The sequence below is a fragment of the Bos grunniens genome, chromosome 12 (assembly GCF_055505025.1).
Source record: "Bos grunniens cultivar Pamir isolate PY7600 chromosome 12, Bosgru_T2T1.0, whole genome shotgun sequence".
NCBI lineage: Eukaryota > Metazoa > Chordata > Mammalia > Artiodactyla > Bovidae > Bos > Bos grunniens.
Window position 1 is genome coordinate 70,487,537 of NC_141176.1, and position 25,939 is coordinate 70,513,475.

Sequence of the window (25,939 nt, forward strand, 5' to 3'; positions counted from 1 at the left end):
CAGCCAAAAAAAAAAAAAAAAAAAAAAAAAGGCGAAACATACGTCTTGTGGGAGCCTCCAGATCTCACGGGGCAGGGTTTTGAACCTTGTCTGCACAGAGTAGTGGCTTAAATTATGATCCTTGTTAGTCAGTGTTCCTGAGCCTGGATAACCAGTGGGGGAGGGACCCAGCAGCATGAGCTGTCGAGTGCTGCCACCTTCTGGTCACCCTGGAGCAGTGCGTGATCCTGAAGCCTGAATGCAGAGGCAACTCTGTCCTTGACAGACTGAGGGGCTGTGATAGGAAGCTGGTGTTTGTAGGTGGTTCACTATTTTGCTGTCATACCTGATTGAAAAGTAGTAAAATAGGAATCCCAAGTGTCAGGCAGGAAGAAAGGAGTTCAGTTCAGTTCAGTCGCTCAGTCGTGTCGGACTCTTTGTGACCCCATGGACTGCAGCACACCAGGCCTCCCTGTCCATAACCAACTCCCGGAGTTCACCCAAACTCATGTCCATTAAGTCGGTGATGCCATCCAGCCATCTCATCCTCTGTTGTCCCCTTCTCCTCTTGCCCTTGATCTCTCCCAACGTTAGGGTCTTTTCAAATGAGTCAGTTCTTCGCATCAGGTGGCCAAAGTGTTGGAGTTTCAGCTTTAGCATCAGTCCTTCCAATGCACACTCAGGACTGATCTCCTTTGGGATGGACTGGTTGGATCTCCTTGCAGTCCAAGGGACTCTCGAGTCTTCTCCAACACTACAGTTCAAAAGCATCAATTCTTCGGTACTCAGCTTTCTTTATAGTCCAACTCTCACATCTATACATGACTACTGGAAAAACCATAGCCTTGACTAGATGGACCTTAGTTGACAAAGTGATGTCTCTGCTATTCAATATGCTGTCTAGGTTGATCATAGTTTTTCTTCCAAGGAGCAAGCGTCCTTTAATTTCATGGTTGCAGTCACCATCTGCAGTGATTTAGGAGCCCACCAAAATAAAGTCTGACACTGTTTCCACTGTTTCCCCATCTATTTGCCATGAAGAAATGGGACCAGAGTCCTTGATCTTAGTTTTCTGAATGTTGAGCTTTAAGCCAACTTTTTCACTCTCCTCTTTCACTTCCATCAAGAGGCTCTTTAGTTCTTCTTCGCTTTCTGTCATAAGGCTGGTGTCATCTGCATATCTGAGGTTATTGATATTTCTCCCGGCAATCTTGATTCTAGCTTGTGCTTCATCCAGCCTGGCATTTCTCATGATGTACTCTGCATATGTTAAATAACTTGGTGACAATATACAGCCTTGACATACTCCTTTTCCTATTTGGAACCAGTCTGTTGTTCCATGTCCAGTTCTATCTGTTGCTTCCTGACCTGTATACAGATTTCTTAAGAGGTAGGTCAGGTGGTCTGGTATTCCCATCGCTTAAAGAATTTTCCACAGTTTATTGTGATCCACACAGTCAAAGGCTTTGTCATAGTCAGTAAAGCAGAAGTAGATGATTTTCTGGAACTCTTTGACTTTTTTGATAACCCAGTGGATGTTGGCAATTTGATCTCTGGTTCCTCTGCCTTTTCTAAATCCAACTTGAACATCTTGAATTTCATGATTCACGTATTACTGAAGCCTGGCTTGGAGAATTTTGAGCGTTATTTTACTAGAGTGTGAGATGAGTGCAATTTGTTTAGTAGTTTGAACGTTCTTTGGCATTGCCTTTCTTTGGAATTGGAATGAAAACTGACCTTTTCCAGTCCTGTGGCCACTGCTGAGTTTTCCAAATTTGCTGGTATATTGAGTGTAGCACTTTCACAGCACCATCTTTTAGGATTTGGAATAACTCAGCTGGAATTCCATCACCTCCACTCTCTTTGTTTGTAGTGATGCTTCTTAAGGCCCACTTGACTTCACATTCCAGGATGTCTGGCTCTAGGTGAGTGATCACACCATTGTGATTTTCTGGGATGGTAAAGATCTTTTTTGTACAGTTCTTCTGTGTATTCTTGCCACTTCTTTTTAATGTCTTCTACTTCTGTTAGGTCCATACCATTTCTATCCTTCATTGCCCATCTTTGCATGAAATATTCCCTTGTTATCTCTAATTTTCTTGAAGAGATCTCTGGTCTTTCCCATTCTACTGTTTTCCTCTATTTCTTTGCACTGTTCACTGAGGAAGGCTTTCTTATCTCTCCTTGCTATTCTTTGGAACTCCACATTCAAATGGATGCACCTTTCCTTTTCTCCTTTGCTTTTTGCTTCTCTTCTTTTCTCAGCTATAATGTAAGGCCTCCTCAGACAGCCATTTTGCTTTTTTGCATTTCTTTTTCTTGGGGATGGTCTTGCTCCCTGTCTCCTGTACAATGTCATGAACCTCTGTCCATAGTTCATCCAGCAGTCTGTCTATCAGATCTTGAATCTGTTTTTCCACTTCCACTGTATAATTGTAAGGTACTTGATTTAGGTCATACCTGAATGGTTTACTGATTTCCCCTACTTTCTTCAATTTAAGTCTGATTTTGGTAATAGGGAGTTCATGATCTGAGCCACAGTCAGCCCCCCATCTTTTTTCTGCTGACTGTATAGAGCTTCTCCATCTTTGGTTGCAAAGAATATAATCAGTCTGATTTTGGTATTGACCATCTGGTGATGTCCAATTGTAGAGCCTTCTCTTGTATTGTTGGAAGAAGGTGTTTGCTATGACCAGTGTGTTCTCTTGGCAAAACTCTATTGTCCTTTGCCCTGCTTCATTCTGTACTCCAAGGCCAAATTTGCCTGTTAGTCTAGGTGTTTCTTGACTTCCTACTTTTGCATTCCAGTCCCCTATAATGAAAAGGACATCTTTTTTTTTTGTGTTAGTTCTGGTAGCTCAGACAGTAAGACATCTGCCTACAATGTGGAAGACCTGGGTTCAATCCCAGGTTGGGAAGATATCCTGGAGAAGGAAATGGCAACCCACTCCAGTATTCTTGCCTGGAAAATATCATGGACGGAGGATCCTGGTAGGCTACAGTCCATGGGATTGCAAAGAGTCGGACACAAATGAGAGACTTCACTTCACTTTCTAGAAGGTCTTGTAGGTCTTCATAGAACCATTCAACTTCAGCTTCTTCAGCGTTACTGGTTGGGGCATAGGCTTGGATTACTGTGATATTGAATGGTTTGCCTTGGAAACGAACAGAGATCATTCTGTCATTTTTGAGATTGCATCCAAGTACTGCATTTTGGACTCTCTTGTTGAGTACGATGGCCACTCCATTTCTTCTAAGGAATTCTTGCCCACAGTAGTAGATACAATGGTCATCTGAGTTAAATTCACCCATTCCAGTCATTTTATTTTGCTGATTCCTTAAATGTCAATGTTCACTCTTGCCATCTCCTGTTTGACCACTTCCAATTTGCCTTGATTCATGGACCTAACATTCCAGGTTCATCTACAATATTGCTCTTTACAGCATTGGACTTGGCTTCTGTCACTAGTCACATCCACAGCTGGGTGTTGTTTTTGCTTTGGCTCCGTCTCTTCATTCTTTATGGAGTTATTTCTCCACTGATCTCCAGTAGTATATTGGGCGCCTACTGACCTGGGGAGTTCATCTTTCAGTGTCTTATCTTTTTGCCATTTCATACTGTTCATGGGGTTCTCAAGGCAAGAATACTAAAGTGGTTTGCCATTCCCTTCTCCAGTGGACCACATTTTGTCAGAACTCTCCACCATGACCCGTTTGTCTTGGGTGGCCCTACATGGCATGTCTCATAGTTTCATTGAGTTAGACAAAGCTGTGGTCCATGTGATCAGATTGGTTAGTTTTCTGTGATTGTGGTTTTCAGTCTGTCTGCCTGCTGATGAAGATGGTTAAGAGGCTTATGAAAGCTTCTTGATGGGAGAGACTGACTGAGGGGGAAAGTGGAGAAGCTTAAAAGGCTTAAAAAATGTTTCTTGCATATGAAAATGTAGCTTCTTTTGGTAGATCATTCCTTCCTAAAATCTGAAACTAGTTTTTTTGGTGATGAAAAATCATTGTCATTTTTTAAGTATGTGAATGTTGTTTAATTAGTTCAGTCTTTTCTAGAAAAAAATTTCAATTTGATGATTATTCCAGACTTTTAATCCAGACTCTATGCCTTTAGTCTTTTGGGTGTTTTACTTAATAACATGAAACCTTTTTTTTTTTTTTTGACATAGCAGTTACTATTTTCTTAACACTAAAGATATGTAAAGACATGCAGATACTCTAGGTCTCTCTGGAATGTGACCTGTGATCAGCATGAGGAGTACTTTGTCCTTCACCCTTGAGTTGGATTATGTGTTGTCATATATACCTTCATGCTTTATATTTTTCTTACAGTAGGAGTACTTTATTGCCCTGTTTAGCCAGGACACATAATGCATGTATCATGTATAAAATTGAGGCTTTATCACTCTGACCCATGGTGTCATAATTAATTTCTTTATTACCCATTGTTTTGTTGTTGGTGTTGAATTAAAGCTCTCTTTAGAGCTTTGAAGATTACTTATAAGAGTTAATTTACCAAGAGTGACTTCTTAATATAAAGTGCCTGTTTGCTTATTGAGCATTACTGAGGTTTGTTCTATCAAAAGAAAATGGAGAGATTAGTGGAGCTTTCAAATTATTTAGGGCTTCCCTTATAACTCAGTTGGTAAAGAATCCATTTGCAATACAGGAGACCCCAGTTTGATTTCTGGGTTGGGAAGATCCCCTGGAGAAGGAATAGGCTACCTGTCTGGTATTCTTGGGCTTCCCTTGTGGCTCAGTTGGTAAAGAATCCTCCTGCAATGTGGGGGATCTGGGTTTGATCCCTGGGTTGGGAAGATCCCCTAGAGAAGGAAAAAGCTATTCACTCTAGTATTCTGGCCTGGAGAATTCCATGGACTTTATAGTCCATGGGATTGCAAAGAATTGGACAGGACTGAGCGACTTTCACTTTCAATTTATTTATTTAGTAAAAGGCCAGGCATGCCAGGTACTTATGCTGCTGCTTTGTGGAGATTAATGAAACAGTTAAAACCAAGGGTCCTGATGAAAACTTATAAATGATTAAAAACCTTCTACACTGGATATTGTATTAAGTACATTATTTTAATAAAGTAGTGTGCATCATTCAGTTTGCATTTCAGGAAGATGCCTTGTCATGTCTGCTACTAAATTCTGTGGGTGTCTAGAGCTGAATCCATATGTAAATCTGGTAAAAGAAAGAGGCTTCCTAAAGGCAACTTAGATGCACGATACTGGATGCTTGGGGCTGGTGCACTGGGACGACCCAGAGGGATGATATGGGGAGGGAGGAGGGAGGAGGGTTCAGGATGGGGAACATGTGTATACCTGTGGTGGATTCATGTTGATATATGGCAAAACCAATACAATATTGTAAAGTTAAAAAATTAAACAAACAAAAACTACTTCAAACCCCCTAAGTCATAGGATTGGATGAAAAGGCCTTCGGGACACAGTATCTTAAAATAGGAAGGAGAAAAATGTGAGTTAATGTCAGGATATCAGTGACTATTACATTATTTTTTCTACTTTTTAAAGTCATGTGTATTACTTTATTGAAATGGGTACATTTTTATAAACTTTAATTTGCAGGAATCAGAGACCCCAACCCTCCAAGGCCTTTCCTTTACTGTCAGACCTGGTGAACTGTTAGCTGTGGTTGGACCTGTGGGCGCAGGAAGGGTAAGTTGTGATGCCTTTTGTCAGCCTGATGCAATGCCACAGCCCCTGTTCAGACCTCAGAGTGGAGCCCAGAGCTGAGTGTGACTCAGTTTGAGCTAGAATTGGGTATATCTAGAAAGGTGTTTCTCTAAGTACATTAGTTTTGCAAAAAGGTTTCATGGCCAAATACATCGGGATAAATGCACATTGTGTTTTCCTTCTTGATGCTTCATGTGACATGGTTGGGAACTGCTCGTGGGGAGTTTGGACGTCTCAATGAAGGAGATTATCTATGTGGCAGCTGTTCAGGATGGATGGAGACAGTGGGGATTTCTTTTTGTCACAGTGGCCCCTCCAGGAAGTCTGGAGGTGGTGAAGGCTCTTCCAGGAAGCTCTGAGCATTTCTTCATGTGACTTGACTTGGTCCCATCAGTGCACATTAGGGAATGTGCAGCCATGTACTGGAGCTAAAGATATAGACATGAGCCAGATCTTGACACCTCTGTCCTCCAGAGGCAACCAGGTTTTGGGGCAAGACAGATATGCAGGCAGACTATTTCAGCCCAGTGTGGTGAGTGCTCTGATGATGTGGACATAGGCATGTCATTTCTCTGTGTTACAAGAGATATGAAGGACATGTACATGTGCACTTAGTGTCCTGTGTTTTGTACAACAAAATACAGAAACCTAAATGTGGGATGTGCACACGAGAGGGTGATGATTTCCTCCATGAAGGAGTTTTTTTTTTTTTTTCCCTAATTTTATTTTATTTTTAAACTTTACATAATTGTATTAGTTTTGCCAAATATCAAAATGAATCCGCCACAGGTATACATGTGCTCCCCATCCCGAACCCTCCTCCCTCCTCCCTCCCCATACCATCCCTCTGGGCCGTCCCAGTGCACCAGCCCCCAGCATCCAGCATCATGCATCGAACCTGGACTGGCAACTCGTTTCCTACATGATATTTTACATGTTTCATTGCCATTCTCCCAAATCTTCCCACCCTCTCCCTCTCCCACAGAGTCCATAAGACTGTTCTATACATTTGTGTCTCTTTTGCTGTCTCATACACCGGGTTATTGTTACCATCTTTCTAAATTCCATATATATGCGTTAGTATACTGTATTTATGTTTTTCCTTCTGGCTTACTTCACTCTGTATAATAGGCTCCAGTTTCATCCACCTCATTAGAACTGATTCAAATCTATTCTTTTTAATGGCTGAGTAATACTCCATTGTGTATATGTACCACAGCTTTCTTATCCATTCATCTGCTGATGGACATCTAGGTTGCTTCCATGTCTTGGCTATTATAAACAGTGCTGCGATGAACATTGGGGTACACGTGTCTCTTTCCCTTCTGGTTTCCTCAGTGTGTATGCCCAGCAGTGGGGTTGCTGGATCATAAGGCAGTTCTATTTCCAGTTTTTTAAGGAATCTCCACACTGTTCTCCATAGTGGCTGTACTAGTTTGCATTCCCACCAACAGTGTAAAAGGGTTCCCTTTTCTCCACACCCTCTCCAGCATTTATTATTTGTAGACTTTTGGATCACAGCCATTCTGACTGGTGTGAAATGGTACCTCATAGTGGTTTTGATTTGCATTTCTCTGATAATGAGTGATGTTGAGCATCTTTTCATGTGTTTGTTAGCCATCTGTATGTCTTTTTTGGAGAAATGTCTATTTAGTTCTTTGGCCCATTTTTTGATTGGGTCGTTTATTTTTCTGGAGTTGAGCTGTAGGAGTTGCTTGTATATTTTTGAGATTAGTTGTTTGTCCGTTGCTTCATTTGCTATTATTTTCTCCCATTCTGAAGGCTGTCTTTTCACCTTGCTAATAGTTTCCTTTGATGTGCAGAAGCTTTTAAGGTTAATTAGGTCCCATTTGTTTATTTTTGCTTTTATTTCCAATATTCTGGGAGGTGGGTCATAGAGGATCCTGCTGTGATGTATGTCGGAGAGTGTTTTGCCTATGTTCTCCTCTAGGAGTTTTATAGTTTCTGGTCTTACGTTTAGATCTTTAATCCATTTTGAGTTTATTTTTGTGTATGGTGTTAGAAAGTGGTCCAGTTTCATTCTTTTACAAGTGGTTGACCAGATTTCCCAGCACCACTTGTTAAAGAGATTGTCTTTAATCCATTGTATATTCTTGCCTCCTTTGTCAAAGATAAGGTGTCCATATGTGCGTGGATTTATCTCTGGGCTTTCTATTTTATTCCATTGATCAATATTTCTGTCTTTGTGCCAGTACCATACTGTCTTGATAACTGTGGCTTTGTAGTAGAGCCTGAAGTCAGGTAGGTTGATTCCTCCAGTTCCATTCTTCTTTCTCAAGATCGCTTTGGCTATTCGAGGTTTTTTGTATTTCCATACAAATTGTGAAATTATTTGTTCTAGCTCTGTGAAGAATACTGTTGGTAGCTTGATAGGGATTGCGTTGAATCTATAAATTGCTTTGGGTAGTATACTCATTTTCACTATATTGATTCTTCCAATCCATGAACATGGTATATTTCTCCATCTATTAGTGTCCTCTTTGATGTCTTTCACCAGTGTTTTATAGTTTTCTATATATAGGTCTTTAGTTTCTTTAGGTAGATATATTCCTAAGTATTTTATTCTTTCCGTTGCAATGGTGAATGGAATTGTTTCCTTAATTTCTCTTTCTGTTTTCTCATTATTAGTGTATAGGAATGCAAGGGATTTCTGTGTGTTGATTTTATATCCTGCAACTTTACTGTAGTCATTGATTATTTCTAGTAATTTTCTGGTGGATTCTTTAGGGTTTTCTATGTAGAGGATCATGTCATCTGCAAATAGTGAGAGTTTTACTTCTTCTTTTCCAATTTGGATTCCTTTTATTTCTTTTTCTGCTCTGATTGCTGTGGCCAAAACTTCCAAAACTATGTTGAATAGTAATGGTGAAAGTGGGCACCCTTGTCTTGTTCCTGACTTTAGAGGAAATGCTTTCAATTTTTCACCATTGAGGATAATGTTTGCTGTGGGTTTGTCATATATAGCTTTTATTATGTTGAGGTATGTTCCTTCTATTCCTGCTTTCTGGAGAGTTTTTATCATAAATGGATGTTGAATTTTGTCAAAGGCTTTCTCTGCATCTATTGAGATAATCATATGGTTTTTATTTTTCAATTTGTTAATGTGGTGTATTACATTGATTGATTTGCGGATATTGAAGAATCCTTGCATCCCTGGGATAAAGCCCACTTGATCATGGTGTATGATCTTTTTAATGTGTTGTTGGATTCTGATTGCTAGAATTTTGTTAAGGATTTTTGCATCTATGTTCATCAGTGATATTGGCCTGTAGTTTTCTTTTTTTGTGGGATCTTTGTCAGGTTTTGGTATTAGGGTGATGGTGGCCTCATAGAATGAGTTTGGAAGTTTACCTTCCTCTGCAATTTTCTGGAAGAGTTTGAGCAGGATAGGTGTCAGCTCTTCTCTAAATTTTTGGTAGAATTCAGCTGTGAAGCCGTCTGGACCGGGGCTTTTGTTTGCTGGAAGATTTTTGATTACAGTTTCAATTTCCGTGCTTGTGATGGGTCTGTTAAGATTTTCTATTTCTTCCTGGTCCAGTTTTGGAAAGTTGTACTTTTCTAAGAATTTGTCCATTTCTTCCACGTTGTCCATTTTATTGGCATATAATTGTTGATAGTAGTCTCTTATGATCCTTTGTATTTCTGTGTTGTCTGTTGTGATCTCTTCATTTTCGTTTCTAATTTTGTTGATTTGATTTTTCTCCCTTTGTTTCTTGATGAGTCTGGCTAATGGTTTGTCAATTTTATTTATCCTTTCAAAGAACCAGCTTTTGGTTTTGTTGATTTTTGCTATGGTCTCTTTTGTTTCTTTTGCATTTATTTCTGCTCTAATTTTTAAGATTTCTTTCCTTCTACTAACCCTGGGGTTCTTCATTTCTTCCTTTTCTAGTTGCTTTAGGTGTAGAGTTAGGTTATTTATTTGACTTTTTTCTTGTTTCTTGAGGTGTGCCTGTATTGCTATGAACTTTCCCCTTAGGACTGCTTTTACCGTGTCCCACAGGTTTTGGGTTGTTGTGTTTTCATTTTCATTCGTTTCTATGCAAATTTTGATTTCTTTTTTGATTTCTTCTGTGATTTGTTGTTTATTCAGCAGCGTGTTGTTCAGCCTCCATATGTTGGAATTTTTAATAGTTTTTCTCCTGTAATTGAGATCTAATCTTACTGCATTGTGGTCAGAAAAAATGCTTGGAATGATTTCTATTTTTTTGAATTTACCAAGGCTAGCTTTATGGCCCAGCATGTGATCTATCCTGGAGAAGGTTCCATGTGCGCTTGAGAAAAAGGTGAAATTCATTGTTTTGGGATGAAATGATGAAGGAGTTTTTTAAAAATTTATTTTTAATTGGAGGATAATCGCTTTACAATATTGTGTTGGTTTCTGCCATACATCAGCATGAATCAGCCATAGGTATACATATGTTTCCTCTCTCTTGAACCTCTTTCCCACCTCTCATCCCATCCTACCCTCCTAGGTTGTCACAGAGCCCAGGACTTGAATCCCCTGGGCATGATGGAATTCTGGTCTTCAAATACATCAACCTCAGAGTTCTTTTAAATAATAATCTTCTGATATATTTTTCACACATAGTTATCAGTTTTTTTAATATACTTATTTATGTGTTTGGTTGCATTGGGTCTTTGATACAGTGCATAGCATCTCTAATTGTGGCATGTGGGCTCAGTTGCCCTGGGCATGTGGGATATTAGTTCCCCCACCAGGGGACCAGGGATCTAACCAGAGCCTCTGGCATTGGAAGATGGATTCTTCTTTTTTTCAGTGTTTATTATTTGGATATAATTATTGTTTTTTTTAGCATTTCCTTTTGTACTGGGGTGTAGCCAGTTAACAATGTTGTGATAGTTTAACGTGAACAGTGAAGGGTGTATGTCAGCCATACGTACACATGTATCCATTCTCCCCCAAATTCCCCTCCCATCCAGGCTGCCACATAACATTGAATAGAGTTCCATGAGCTGTGCAGTAGGTCCTTGCTGGTAATCCATTTTAAATACAGCAGTGTGTACCTACCTGTCCATCCTGAACTCCTAATTATCCCTTCCTCCCATCCTGGAAGGTGGATTCTTAACCACTGGATCACTAGGGAAGCCCCACATAGCTTTTTAAAAACAAGTATTTGTCAAGTAAAAGATACTCAGATGCAGGAACAACTGCATTAAACATCAGATACAGAAAATACACATCCTGCTTGTCTACTCTGCTAGAAAAGGATGTTAAACATTCTTAGTCTTTGCTGAGTAGAGCATTTCATCTGAGGGAACTCAGGCAGAGTAGATTGTTATTGTGTTAATATTCCTTATCAACCTTTAGTTTACGGTGACCAATAATGCTCTTTTCCATTTTTTTCCCTGCAGTATCCAAAGCTGTACTTTATAGTCTTCTGATATCGTGTATCAAGCACCAGGGTGGTGTTGGTTCTGCTGTGGGTCGTGTTCCATTCTAAGTGCACCCTGTTCACCTGTGTGTGTTTCCGTCTGTTGCAGTCGTCACTGTTAAGAGCTGTGCTTAGGGGAGCTGCCCCCAAGCCAGGGGAAGGTCAGCGTGCTCGGGAGGATCGCATATGTTTCTCAGCAGCCCTGGGTGTTTCCAGGAACTGTGAAGAGTAACATTTTATTTGGGAAAAAATATGAAGAAGAACAATATGAAGAAGTAATAAAGGCTTGTGCTTTGGAAGAGGTGAGTAATGACTCTTGAGTTGCATGTAGTCGAATTTCAAATAATGATAACATTGATTTAAGCTCTAAGGTTTGTTAAAAGTTCTTTTTTTTTGAATCTGAAAGGTCTTATTTGTTGCTTTATGCTGGACTTCTGGGTAAGTATGAAGTCATATATGTTGCTGTTTTAATTCTGGTGTGATAATGATGGTCATAGAATGCCTTTGTTTCATTTGGTGAAGTATCATTCACTTTTAGATTTTTTTTTTAATGGACAGTTAACAAAATTTTGAAGAATAGAGAGTGCCATGTAATGAACCCTCATGTTTGCACCCCCAGGTTCAGCCGGGGTCAGCTGGTGGCCAGTCTTGCTGGGTCTTTACCCCTGCCCTGTGCCACCCCTCCACCCAACACCCCACCCCATCCCCCAGTATTCCAAAGCAGATCCTAGATCTCAGATAAGTTCATCTGTAAGCATTTCATTGTTGTTGTTCAGTCACAAAGTCCTGTCCAGCTCTTTTCGACTCCATGGACTGCAGCAGGCCAGGCCTCCCTGTCCTTCACCATCTACTGGAGCTTGCTCAAACTCATGTCCATCGAGTTGGTGATGCCATTGAACCATCTAATCCTCTGTTGTCCCCTTCTCCTCCTGCCCTCAATCTTTCCCAGTGTCAGGGTCTTTTTCAATGAGTTGGCACTTGTATCAGTTAGCCAAAGTATTGGAAATTCAGCTTTAGCATCAGTCCTTCCAATGAACATTTAGGGTTGATTTCCTTTAAGTATGCACTGGTTTGATCTCCTTGCAGTCCACGGGACTCTCAAGAGTCTTCTCCAGCACTACAATTCAAAAGTATCAGTTCTTTGGCACTCTGCCTTCTTTATGGTCCAACTCTCACATCCATACGTGACTAATGGAAAAACCATAGCTTTGACTATATGGACCTTTGTTGGCAAAGTGATGTCTCTGCTTTTTAATATACTGTTTAGGTTTGTAACAGCTTTTCTTCCAAGGAGCAAGCATCTTTTAATTTCATGGCTGCAGTCACTGTCTGCTGTGATTTCTGAGCCCAGGAAAATAAAATCTGTCACTATTTCTACCTTTTCCCCATCTATTTGCCAGGAAGTAACTGTGAAGACAGCTGAGTGCTGAAGAATTGATGCTTTTGAACTGTGGTGTTGAAGACTCTTGAGAGTCCCTTGGACTGCAAGGAGATCAAAACAGTCCATTCTAAAGGAGATCAGTCCTGGGTGTTCATTGGAAGGACTGATGCTGAAGCTGAAACTCCAATACTTTGGCCACCTCATGTGAAGAGTTGATTCATTGGAAAAGACTCTAATGCTGGGAGGGATTGGGGGCAGGAGGAGAAGGGGACGACAGAGGATGAGGTGGCTGGATGGCATCACCGACCTGATGAACATGAGTTTGGGTGAACCCCGGGAGTTGGTGATGGACAGGGGGGCCTGGCGTGTTATTTATGGGGTCACAGAGAGTCAGACATGACTGAGTGACTGAATTGAACTGAATGGGGCCAGATGCCACATAAATCATCAATAAACATATTCTGTTACCATAAGCAATATAGTATGTAACATTTTATATTATCATTAACCACTTTTAAAAACTTAATTTTTTAAAACAAGTTTAAAAAAATCTTTTAAGGATTTTAAAAAGTTTTAGGCATTACCTAGTTACAGGTATCATGTTGATAAATTCTGGTTTGATATTTTCCCATATATATTGCTTGACCTTACAAAGCCCTCTTGGACGCCTGTAAGTTTATACTTTCATATTTACACATTCCTGGCGACTTGGACATTTTCTTTTCAGGTTGCCTTGACAATCATAGATAATAAGATCCTTCTGTGTCTAGGTATAGAGGCCTGCGAGACTTGAGTTATTTTAGTGTTGCCTTCATTTCAGATATAATCTTTGGTCACCCCCTGGGCCATGTGATGTGAAAGAACAATAGGCTATGAAGTGGTTCAAAAGGACATGATCTGGTTCAGATTCCAGCTCTTCTGTTTAACAGCTGACCATCCTCAGACCAGTGATACGACCTCACTTAGTCTCAGTTTCCTCATCTGTGAAATGGGGCCAGTGCTTCCTGTGAGCTTGTTGTGAGGATTAGAGATAATCAGCATCAGGGTCCAGCACAGAGCTTGGTGCACAGATCTTACCCCCCATGACCTGAGAGAAGCCATGTACATGTGTACAAATGATGGAGCAGAATAAGATGGTCTTTCATGAGAGATGAGAGATGTAAACAGAGCCTTAGGAACCCAGCAGGTAGAGATGAGTCCAAGATGGTTTCATGCGAGAGTACACTTGGGATGAGCGTGGGAAAATGGGCAGGATATTGACAGGCTGTGAGAGGAGGGGTGATTCCATATGGAAGAAAAGCTGTGAAGGAAGCAGGGCTCCTGCTGCTTGACTCTAGAGTCCAGCCCTCCTCTGCCAGGGCCTCACGTCCGGACCCACATTTACCATTTCAGCAGTCTGCTCCGTGGTGCTTCTACTGTACGTCTCCACCATCACTGAAGGGCCCTTGATGTACTTCTGGATGGATGGCATCAGATCTGCTTTGCCATTTCCTAGTTTTCCTCTAGTGTGTGTGTCTTCTGTCCAGTGAGAATTGGGGAAACTTAAAGGAAAATAACGTGAATAAGAACACCTGTCAGTTGGGGAATTGTAGTCTATATGCAAGTCAGGCTTTTCCCTTTAACCTAATTGGAAAATGGTGGCTAGGAATTTAGCCTGACTTGGATTTTGTTGCAAATCCTGTGAAATGGTTTTCCCATTTGGGGCTGGTCCATAAATAATGTTCAGAGTCAACAACACAGTCACAGTCTTGCTACCAAACTCAGAGAGAGCCTGTTTCTTGTGCCCTAACTGTGCTAAGTGAATGTGTGGATTTAGGTGCTTTTTCTAGAACATGGTTAAGGTTGCTGTGCTATGATGTGTTACTATTTTGTTAAGCAAAATGAAACAATGTAGAATCAAAGCATAAAAGCTACTGCTGCTAAGTCACTTCAGTCGTGTCTGACTCTGTGCGACCCCATAGACGGCAGCCCACCAGGCTCCCCCGTCCCTGGGATTCTCCAGGCAAGAACACTGGAGTGGGTTGCCATTTCCTTCTCCAATGCAGGAAAGTGAAAAGTGAAAGTGAAGTCGCTCAGTCATGTCCGACTCTTCACGACCCCATGGACTGCAGCCTATCAGGCTCCTCAAGTTAAGTGGAGCAGTTTTCAAGGACTTCAACAGTGAAACAGAGGCCAATATATGTGTGTGTGTGTATGTGTGCATGTAGGGCTGGGAACCTGTTTAAAGTGGCTCATTGTTGTTCATGAAAACCAAATCAAGAGATGGTAATAACTTCTGAACTCAACAATGAAAGATGATGAAAGAATGATGAATTTTCATGACAGATCAGTTGCTGCCTTTCATTGGATATAACCTACTTAAGCTTTGAGTGAGCAGGGACCCTGTGTGTCTGTGTGCCTGTCAGGGAGGGAGGGTTACGATGGACACTCTTTCTTCTCTTTATGGTCATGTGCTTTGCATGTTATGACCCACACTGTGAATGTGGTCCCACTGTTGGTTTGATGGGAAAATAGGCATCAGCCACCAGTTGCAAATTACAATCAATTCCAGTCCTTTTTCCATTTATAGAGGGTGTTCTCACTTTTGAGTTTAGTGACTCTTGTTTTTGTAGCACATTCTGTAGAAGAGGAATGTGAGACTTAGGGAGATCAAAGGACTTGTTTCTCATGCAGACTCCAGTGTGCTACCCGTTTTCTCCCCAAATTTGCTAAAGTAGAAACAGAGAGTGAGGGCGTCATCTGCAGAAAGGAACTGCTGTGTATCTTAGGTTGATGCCTGAGGGGTTTAGTAGATAATTCAAAGATTTCTAACATAATAATTGTGTAACAAAACCTGATAGTTATCTTGTTATTGGGGGATATTGTTGTCATTGTTTTTTTAATTTCCCTAGATACTCTGGGGAAAATAGACTGATTTGTCCATTTACTTCTTAAATAATATTCAAATATAGCTTATGGTAGATTCCCAGATCCTCAAGTCAAAGCTTCATATCCTTCTTAACTTTGAGTTTTTCCTGCTTTCACAGACAAGCATCTACTTAGTCCAGCTGATCTGCTTGGTGTCCCTCAAGCACGTTGTTTCTTTCCTTTTGGTTTTCCTGCCCAGCCTGCTCTTTCTGCTCCCATTTCTCTACAGACCTTGTCTGTCACTCTATGAATTGCCTTAATTATCACTGTGAAGACATTGGTGAGGTGTTATCCCTTCTCTGAAAGTGAGAAGCAGAGACCAAGATCAGGAAAACTGGTAACTTGAGATAAAACAAGTCCTGTGCCTTCACCTCTTGGGCTTCCAGCTCTCACACCTGTGTCTCTAGCACAGACCTTTGCACCTGCATGTCCAGCTGCACCGTGATGTCACCGAGAGCTCATCTCAGCTTGTCCACAAGTGATGTCTCCTAAACCTGCCTCCACCATCTTCCCCCGCTCAGTAAATGGAGACCCTGTCCTTCCCCTTCTTCACTCCAGACACCACAGTCTCCTCTTCTCTTTACAGCCCACACCCATCCTGTCCGCAGGTCTTACAACTCTGCCTTCCAAATGTGTCTGGAGTGTAACCCTGTCTCTCCATTCCCACTGTTTTCTAGCTTATTCCAGTAATGTCCTCACTTGTATCTACCTTTACCCTTCCCCACTTACTGCCTGGTTTCTGCAAAGCACAGGAGTTTCCTTGTAAACCTCAGACCATGTCAGTCCTCCCCACCCCCTCCTCCTCTTACTGGAGTGCCCCCAGGCTCCTCCTGCTCTGTCTCCACCCTCACCCCCTCATTCTCACTCTGCTCTCCTGCCTCCTTGTCCTGAACCCCTTGGGCATCTCCCCATAGCCCCTGCACTCACCCCTCCCTCTGTGAGGACCAGCCTCTCCAGGTCTGCCTGAGCCCCTCCCCACCCCCAGATCTGCTCACACCCTCTCTGAGGAGAGCCCTCACACCCCAGTGTGGACTCACTTCCCTCCTTCACTCTCCATCCCCCTGAGCCGGCTTCCTTTTCCTTCTTGTCCTCAGTCCTTGTGCTCAGGTTAATTTTCCATATCACCTATCTCCCAGCACGGAAAGAAATTCTAAGAGCTCCGTTTCCTCGTGGCAGAATTCATTGTGCCCAGAATGGTGCCTGGTGTATAGTCAATCCTCAATAAATACGTGTTAAAGTGGTAAAATGCATAAATGCTTTGAAAAAATACAGAATGAAAAAAGTGAAAAGCCCTGAGAGTTTAATTTTCCTGGTTCCAATTTAGTCACTATGAAATAAGCACATTGCTGTTGATTAAACACTTGTATGAAGAACTGATGCTAAAAGGTTAGGATGGCAGGAGGACACATTTTAAACATTTTTCTTTTTTCCGTTTTCTATCTCTACACAGGATTTTCAGAATTTGAAGGAAAGAGATCTAACTGTGGCAGGAGATGGAGGAACCCCACTGAGTGAAGGACAGAAAGCCCTGTCAGTCTCGCCAGGTAAATGGGGTTTCAGTTGCCATCCTGCCCCTCTTCCTCTGCGGCTCCTAGTGGACATGAGCACGCAGACCCCGCTCACTGGGTGGGCCTGTGTGAAGCAAGGTCTTGGCCCTTTCCCTGGGCTTGTAGAAGGAACCTGGTGTTGTTGGACACCATCATGATTCAGAGATGAGACCCAGGGAGCGTGAAGTGTCCTTTCCTGATGTCTCTCCACATTTTCTAGAGCCATGTATCAGGATGCAGACATCTACCTCCTGGACAATCCGCTCAGCTCAGTGGACGCAGAAGTCAGCAGGCACTTGTTCTAACAGTGAGTTTGCATGTGTTTTATATCATTTTTTCTTTCCAGGAACCCTGAAGGGATCAGGAAAGGGAGCTCAGGAAAGCCTTTGTGCGAGACTCAACTCCCTCTGCTCTAGTGTTCCTCCCTCCCTTCTCTTCCCTCCACAGAAGATCCATCATAGAGAAATCTTACATCATGATGAGGTCAGGAGAGGAAAATACAGCAGGTGCTTCCAGTGTGTGGAGGAGAGTGGGGTCCATGCTTTAGGGAGAGAGGGATAGATGGCAGATTCCCCCATGACTTGCAGTTGATGGATCCAGACCCCAGGGATAAGCAGGGCAATGTAAAAATTTTAAATCGGAGAGTAGGACTTGGTAACCTGGTAACTGGATGCCAGTCCTTTTTCCTCCATTGTGTGTTGAAGGCACATTGCTGCTGCTTCTGCTAAGTCACTTGACTCGTGTCCGACTCTGTGTGACCCCATAGACGACAGCCCATCAGGCTCCCCGTCCCTGGAATTCTCCAGGCAAGAACACCGGAGTGGGTTGCCATGTCCTTCTCCAGTGCATGAAAGTGAAAAGTGAAAGTGAAGTCGCTCAATCGTGTCTGACTCGTAGCAACCCCATGGACTGCAGCCCACCAGGCTCCTCCGTTCATGGGATTTTCCAGGCAAGAGTACTGGAGTGGGGTGCCATTACCTTCTCCTGAAGGCACATTAGAAGTGAAGTTTTCAGTACCAACATAGGACTTCCATGGAAAGACTATTGGTTTTTGCTTATTAATTAATCTGTTGCTTTGGAAATACTTAATAAAGACTAAAATTTACAAATGATTTATTTCACATCTGAGTATAACTCAGTTGTTTTACATTGCTTCATGGATTCTTACTAGAATTAATAGTTAGACCCTTGTGTAGGTTTACCTTGAATTTGAAAATCAGTATCTTGGTTGAAGTCCTGACTCTCACTTTATTTCTGGAATTTGTTGTCAGTGGCTCTTTCTTGGCCACAGAACTCCTGGAGGAGAAGAGCTCTGATGCTTTTCTGTCCTAACACACGCTGACTGACGCCTCCGGTGGAGTCTAGACTGGCCTCTTTGTAAGCCTCATGAATTCGCTTTTTCTGAAACAGCCTCCACATCTACCCCACAGTTAGTTCCCTTGCTGTTGTTCACCTTGTAAAGCCAACGAGCTTTCCAGCTGCACTTATTAATGTCCTGCTGTATACACTGAGATCGATGCCCTTACAGATGTTCCTACACAAAACCTCTCAGTTTATAAGGAGGACGGTGAGCCAGGAGAGGGGAAGGACCACACTGGGCAGAATAAGGGAGACTAGGATGCCCAGCTCTCATTCCTGCCTTTGAGGAACCTGTCTCTACATGGAGCTGGTTAAGACAGATGCCTGGGAAAGCTCAGCAGAGTCATGGTTTAGAGAGTTTCCATACAGGGTAGGAAGTACTAAGTGGAAGCGGAAGTGGCAGCTGGAGGGTTTCACTGAAGTTGGAAGGTTCCCTGTGCCCGGGGCTGGGCGGGCAGTGCCCTGGGGCCTGCGGGCTGGGCAGATATGTGGAGGCTGAGAAGAGGACCCAGTCCTTTACTGAAGGAAGAGGAGAAGCTCAGGTGTGGAGGGAGGAGGAAGCAGGGCTGTGAGGAGGACAACAGGCACATCCTCGCCTGGAGGAGGCGGGGTGTTCGGTAGAGAGAAGCTGTTTGGGAATTCTCGTTGTCAGGTCCTGTATTAGTTTCTAGGACTGTGTCCATCCAGGCTGCTCTCACAGGAACCAGAGCTGGGTGGCTTAGAAATAATGGAAGTTTATCTATCTCGGTTCTGGAGGCTGAGAAAGTCCAAGTCACGGTGCTGGCAGATTCAGCATCTGGTGAGGGTCTGATTCCAGTGTCCTCTTGTGCTGGAAGGGTGAGGGAGCCCTGTGGTTCCTTTTATCAGGACACTAATCCCTTTCATGGAGGCTCCACCCTCATGACCCAATCACCTCCTGATGGCCCCACCTCCTAATACCAACACAGTGAGGATTAGGTTTTAATGCATGAATTTTGAGGACAAAAGCATTCAGTCTATAGCAAACTATCACAGATGGAGGTGCTTAGAGAACAGAAATTGATTCTCTCATGGTTGTCGAGGCTGGGAGTTCAGCGCGTGGGCAGCTTTGGTCTCTGCTGAGCATGCCTTCTCACCCGCTGGCGGTGGCCACCGCGCGGTGTCCTCACGCGGTCTCCCCTCTGTCCTTGAGCACCCCTGTGTCTCTGTCCTTCCTTATAAAAAAGTTTTTATTGAAATATGGTTAATTTACAATATTGTGTTACAATATTGTACAGCAAAATGGCTCAGTTATACACAGCTATACATTCTTTTTAATAGTCTTTTCTGTTATGGTTTATCTCAGGATATTGAATATCCTGAATACAGTTCTCTGCACTATACCATAGGACCGTGTTGTCTGTCCATTATACACATAATAGTTCGCATCTGCTAACCCCAAATTCCCAGTCCATCTCTCCCCCACACCCCTCCACCCATGCAATCCCAAATCTGTTCACTGTCTGTGAGTCTGTTTCTGTTTTGTAGATAGGTTCATTTTTGCCATTTTTTAGATTCCACATATAAGTGATACGTGATATCTTTCTCTTTCTGGCTTACTTCACTTAGTATGATAAAGTCTAGGTCCATCCACGTTTCTGCAAATGGTATTCTTTCTTTCTTTTTATTTTATGGCTGAGTAGTATTGCATCATCTATATGTATCATATCTTCTTTACCCATTCATTTGTCTATGGACATTTAGGTTGTTTCCGTGTTTTGGCTATTGTGAATAGTTTTGCTATGAACATAGGGTTGCGTGTGTCTTTTTGATTTATAGTTTCCCCCAGATATATGCCCAGAAATGGGATTACTGGATTATAAGATAATTCTGTTTTTAGTTTTCTGAGGAATCCCCATACTGTTTTCCATAATGCCTGCAACAACTGATAATCCCACCAGCAGTGTAGAGTGGTTCTCTTTACTCCATTCCCCCTCAGCCACTGTTATTTTAATGCTGGCCATTCTCACTAGTGTGAGGTGATACCAGATTGTAGTTTTGATTTGCATTTCTCCAATAATTCACAATGGTGAGCTTCTTTTGGCCATCTGTGTCTGTCCTTTGGAGAAATGTTTATTTAGTTCTGCCTATTTTTTGATTGGATTTTTTGTTGTTGTTGAGTTGTATGAGCTGTTTGTATATTTTGGAAATTAAGCCCTTGTTGATCACGTCACTTGTAGTATTTTTTTCCCATTCTGTAAGTTGTCTCTTCATTGTGTTTATGGTTTCCTTTACTGTGCAAAAGCTTGTAAGTTTGATTAGGTCCTATTTGTTTACTTTTTTTTTAATTAAAAATAATTATTTGTTTATGGCTGTGCTGGCTCTTTGTTGGTGGGGTTTTCTCTCTAGTTGTGATGAGCAGGGGCTTCTCTCTAGTTGCAGTGTGGGCTTCTCATTTCAGTGGCTCCTCTTGAGCAGAGCACCGGCTCTAGGGTGTGTGGGCTCAGTAGTTGAGGCTCCTGGACCCCAGAGCACAGACCCGGTAGTTGTGGCCCATGGACTGAGTTGCTCCGTGGTATGTGGGACCCTCCTGGACCAGGGATCGAAGCCATGTCTCCTGCATTGGCACATGGGTTCTTTACCAGTGAGCCACCAGGAAAGCCCTTTTTGTATATTTTTGCTTATATTTCTATTGCCTTAGGAGACTGACCTAAGGAAACATTGGTATAATTTATGTCAGAGAATGTTTGCCTCTAATCTCTTCTAGCAGTTTTATGGTGACAGTCTTACGATTAAGTCGTTAAGCCATTTTGAGTTTATTTTTGTGCATGGTGGGAGGGTGTGTTCCCACGTCATTGATTTGCAGTCCTGTGTCTCTGTCCTTGTGTCTTAGTCTCTGCTTCATCTAAACACACCAGTCAGATTAGATTAGGTCCAGTATAATTAAGGGTAATGATTAATTCTTTAAAGTTCCTGTCATCAAATTCTAAGGAACTGATGGTTAAAGTGTCAAGTGAATCTGAGAAATAGCCAAGTGAAGAGATTTCAGCAGAGTCCAGTGTGTGAGAGGGAGACGTGTGAGGAGCTCTGAGCTCTGGACACGAGGAGCTGGGATTCCACGTCCACTGGGGTCATTAGTCTTTGGTGGGACCTGCCCGGCTGTAAAATGTGCTGAGTGTTGGGGTGATGAAAGAGTCGTGGAGATGGATGGTGGTGATGGCTGCACAACTATGTGAATGTACTTAGTGCCACTGGGCTGTATGCTTAAAATTGTTAAAATGGTAAATTTCATGTTATATACATTGTAACACTTACACAAACCTGCATAGTAGCACTGAATCTTTGAGAACATGAGAGAACAGGGCAGATGACACATGGTGTGGCCTTCAGTTCTCTGATCTGTCCTCCCACCTTCTCCTTTTCATGACTTGATGAATTTTTCATTAGAGAAGTGCCTGTGTCTTGTCATGAGTTCAGTGACAGGAGCTAGTGCTGTGACAGCGATTCCCTACCCCCACCCTCCTGGCATCCTCCGTATCTCAGCATCTTTATTCCTAGGACCCTACCTTGAACTCACAAATGTGTGTCATCCCATCTTGTGAGCATCTGCATAAGTTTCCCATAAGGGCAGGAACAGATCCTACTGGCTGTTGCATCCATGTCACAGGGGAAGGCAATTGGTGTGAAGTACAGTGTGCTGATCACAGAAGTTGTCCTGAGTTATTTTTTGAACAGAGGAGATATTTACAAAATCCTCTCAAATATTTTGGGTGTACCACTTTGGATATATACTTGAGAGAAACAGGCTTAAGACAGTTGTTTGCTAATCAGAACCACATTCTCTAGGGTGATTTAAAGCAAAAGCAGGGAGTATGAAAGAAATTTAGGAAATCACTCAGCAGCAACTGGAGAGTGTTCTCAAGCTAGAGAATTGGATGGAACAATATGCTGTGAGAGATGGTGGTCATATGGAAGGTTAGTCATGTGAAGGGTTCTGTATTAAATGTGAACGAATCACACTTCTACTTACAATGAACAGATTCCTTCAGTCATGAAGGAAGGTCATTAAGGTTGTGAGTTTTACAATTTATGCTGTGAATACTAAATGGGTTCTGTCACCCACAGAAGGTTAGGGGCCTTGGGTGAACTGATGCTGTCTCACCTGTGTCCAGCTGTGGATCCTGTCCTGGTTCAGCCCCAAATCCCAGACCCCCGCCTCCTGCATTATCAAGTCTTTGGGTCTGTCCTGATCAGACTCCCATGCTGTTGTCTACACAGCTCACTCTCCTGCTCCAGCCCTTCTTAGACCCCTCTTCACATTTATGGAGCAGCTCCAGGTCCTCAGACAGAGAACAGGCTTCCTTGCCGTCTGCCCCCCTCAGCCTTTCCGGCTCCACCCCCACTCTGTGTCTGGCTGTGCAGGCTCTGTGGGGTCCTTTCTCACCCCATCTGTCTGTGCACACTGGTTCCTCTGTCCCAGAGCCAGGAGCAGTGCTCAGGATCCAGAAGGAAGGTGGCCCTGCCGTTCCCTCCCGCTCCTCCAGGGGGCGCCCATGCCCTCTGTGGGTGCACTTGACCATTTATGAGTCCCCCCACTGGCACCCCACTCCAGTGCTCTTGCCTGGAGAATCCCATGGATGGAGGAGCCTGGTGGGCTGCAGTCCATGGGGTCAAGAAGAGTCGGACACTACTGAGCGACTTCACTTTCACCCATTGGAGAAGGAAATGGCAACCCACTCCAATGTTCTTGACTGGAGAATCCCAGGGATGGTGGAGCCTGGTGGGCTGCCGTCTATGGGGTTGCACAGAGTCAGACATGACTGAAGTGACTTAGAAGCAGCAGCAGTAGCAGCCATCTGCCCCCAAGCTGTGAATGCAGGAAGGTGCTTTAGCCCAGCGTGTTCTGTTTCAGGACCCCTGCACTTGCTGTGTCTTCTTCCAGGATGTTTCTCTAGACAGTCTCAGGGCTCCCGTGTCTCCCCAGAAAAGTGAAAATCGTTCAGTCATGTCCGACTTTGTGACTTCATGGACTATACAGTCCATGGAATTCTCCAGACCAGAATACTGAAGTGGATGGCCTTTCCCTTCTCCAAAGGATCTTCCCACCCCAGGGATCAAATCCAGGTCTCTTGCATTGCAGGTGGATTCTTTAGCAGCTGAGCCACAGGGGAATCCAAGCAATATTGTAGTGGGTAGTCTATCCCTTCTCCAGCATATCTCCCCGACCCAGGAATCGAACTAGGGTCACCTGCATTGCAGGCAGATTCTTTACCAGCTGAGCTGTCAGGGACCAGCCCTTATATAGGATTATATGTGGGATTATAGGATTAATACAGCCTTTATATAGGAATAACAATCAAACAACTGGTAGCTGCTCAGTAATTTCTATGTCATGACTTGGAAATCTTTACTCTAAAAACTTGGAAAACAGCTGTTGGTGCCTCCTTCACTGGACTACTTTTTAGAATTTTTTCAGTTCAGTTTAGTCGCACAGTCATGTCTGACTCTTTGCGACCCCATGAGCTGCAGCACGCCAGGCCTCCCTGTCCATCACCAACTCCCGGAGTCTACCCAAACCCATGTCCATCGAGTTGGTGACGTCATCCAGCCATCTCATCCTCTGTATTCCCTTTTTTCTCCTGCGCTCAATCTTTCCCAGCATCAGGGTCTTTTCAAATGAGTTAGTTCTTCGCATCAGGTGGCCAAAGTATTGGAGTTTCAGCTTTAACATCAGTCCTTCCAATGAACACCCAGGACTGATCTCCTTTGGGATGGACTGGTTGGATCTCCTTGCAGTCCAAGGGACTCTCAAGAGTCTTCTCCAACACCACAGTTCAAAAGCATCAGTTCTTCGGCTCTCAGCTTTCTTCACTGTCCAACTCTCACATCCATACACGACCACTGGAAAAACCATAGCCTTGACTAGATGGACCTTTGTTGGCAAAGTAATGTCTCTGCTTTTGAGTATGCTATCTAGATTGGTCATAACTTTTCTTCCAAGGAGTAAGCGTCTTTTAATTTCATGGCTGCAGTCACCATCTGCAGTGATTTTGGAGCCCAGAAAAATAAAGTCTAACACTGTTTCCATTGTTTCCCCATCTATTTCCCATGAAGTGATTGGATCAGATGCCATGATCTTAGTTTTCTGAATGTTGAGCTTTAAGCCAACTTTTTCAGTCTCCACTTTCACTTTCATCAAGAGGCTTTTTATTTCTTCTTTACTTTCTGCCATAAGGGTGGTGTCATCTGCATATCTGAGGTTACTGATATTTCTCCCAGCAATCTTGATTCCAGCTTGTGCTTCTTCCAGCCCAGCGTTTCTCATGATGTACTCTGCATAGAAGTTAAATAAGCAGGGTGACAATATACAGCCTTGATGTACTCCTTTTCCTATTTGGAACCAGTCTGTTGTTCCATGTCCAGTTCTAACTGTTGCTTCCTGACCTGCATATAGGTTTCTCAAGAGGCAGGTCAGGTGGTCTGGTATTCCCATCTCTTTCAGAATTTTCCACAGTTGATTGTGATCCACACAGTCAAAGGCTTTGGCATAGTCAATAAAGCAGAAATAGTTGTTTTTCTGGAACTCTCTTGCTTTTTCCATGATCCACCAGATTTTGGAGGTTTGATTTCTGGTTCCTCTGCCTTTTCTAAAACCAGCTTGAACATCAATTAGATGGTGTATAAACCTGTGAAGTTCTCTAAGGGGTCGATAGGGGGATACTTTGTTAATATAGACCCTCATTAGTTACCCTCTGGTAACTAATATGTTACCAGAATTTCATAGATTTTTTCTCCCTTTTCCTTCCTTCCTTCCTCTTTGTCTTTTGAAGGGCATGTACAGAGATTTGCCCTAACTAATATCCCCATGCTCCACATCCGCCAATTACTAGCATTCCCTGCCAGAGTGATATGTTGGCAACATCTAATGAATCTACACTGACACATCATGTCCACCAAGCTCCATGGTTTACCTTAGGGTTCACTCTTGGTGTTGTACATTCTATGAGGTTGGACAAATGTACAATGACATTTCCATCATTTTGGTATCATATATAGTATTTTCTTTCTCCTTAAAAATCCTCTGTGCTCCACTTATTCATCCCTCACCCTTTCCACCACCTGCTAGCAACTATTTATCTTTTCATTGTCTTCACGGTTTTGCCTGTGTGACGATATAATGTAGTGAGGCTACACACTATGTAGCCTTCTCAGAGTGGCTTCTTTCCCTTAGTGATAAGTGTTTAAGTTTCTTGCACGTGGTGTCCTAACTTGGTAGCTCATTACTTTTTAGTGCTGAATAATAGTCCATATCTGGATGGACCAATTTATTTCTCCTTTCATTTGTTGAAGATCACTTGGTGAATTCCAAATACTGTGAAATATGATTAAATGTTGGGGAATGAAATGGCAACCCACTCCAGTATCCTTGCCTTAAAAATCCCATGGACAGAGGAGGCTGGCAGTTTGAAGTTCATGGAGTCACAAAAGAGCTGGACACGACTTACTAAGGAACTACAATAATATTTAGTTATTATTTAATCTTATTTAAATGTACTATAGGTATTCCATTAACTAAAAAGAAACTATTTCTTTCCCTTCAAAATTAAACATATAATCAACAGACTTACTTCCCATGAGCATCCAAACCAGACTGAACAGCAACCTCCTTTCTTCTACTTCCATGCTCT

The 25,939-nt window shown here is 42.7% G+C and overlaps 1 protein-coding gene across 1 annotated transcript in view; it reads left to right on the plus strand.

Annotated features, from left to right (window-relative positions):
• Nucleotides 1-25,939, plus strand: part of LOC147361868 (ATP-binding cassette sub-family C member 4-like) — a 76,837-nt gene that overhangs the window by 44,307 nt on the left and 6,591 nt on the right. The window contains 5 exon segments of the mRNA XM_086328625.1: nt 5,578-5,667; nt 11,209-11,229; nt 11,231-11,401; nt 16,838-16,931; nt 17,155-17,241. Of these exon segments, the coding sequence (XP_086184751.1) occupies nt 5,578-5,667; nt 11,209-11,229; nt 11,231-11,401; nt 16,838-16,931; nt 17,155-17,241 (463 nt within the window).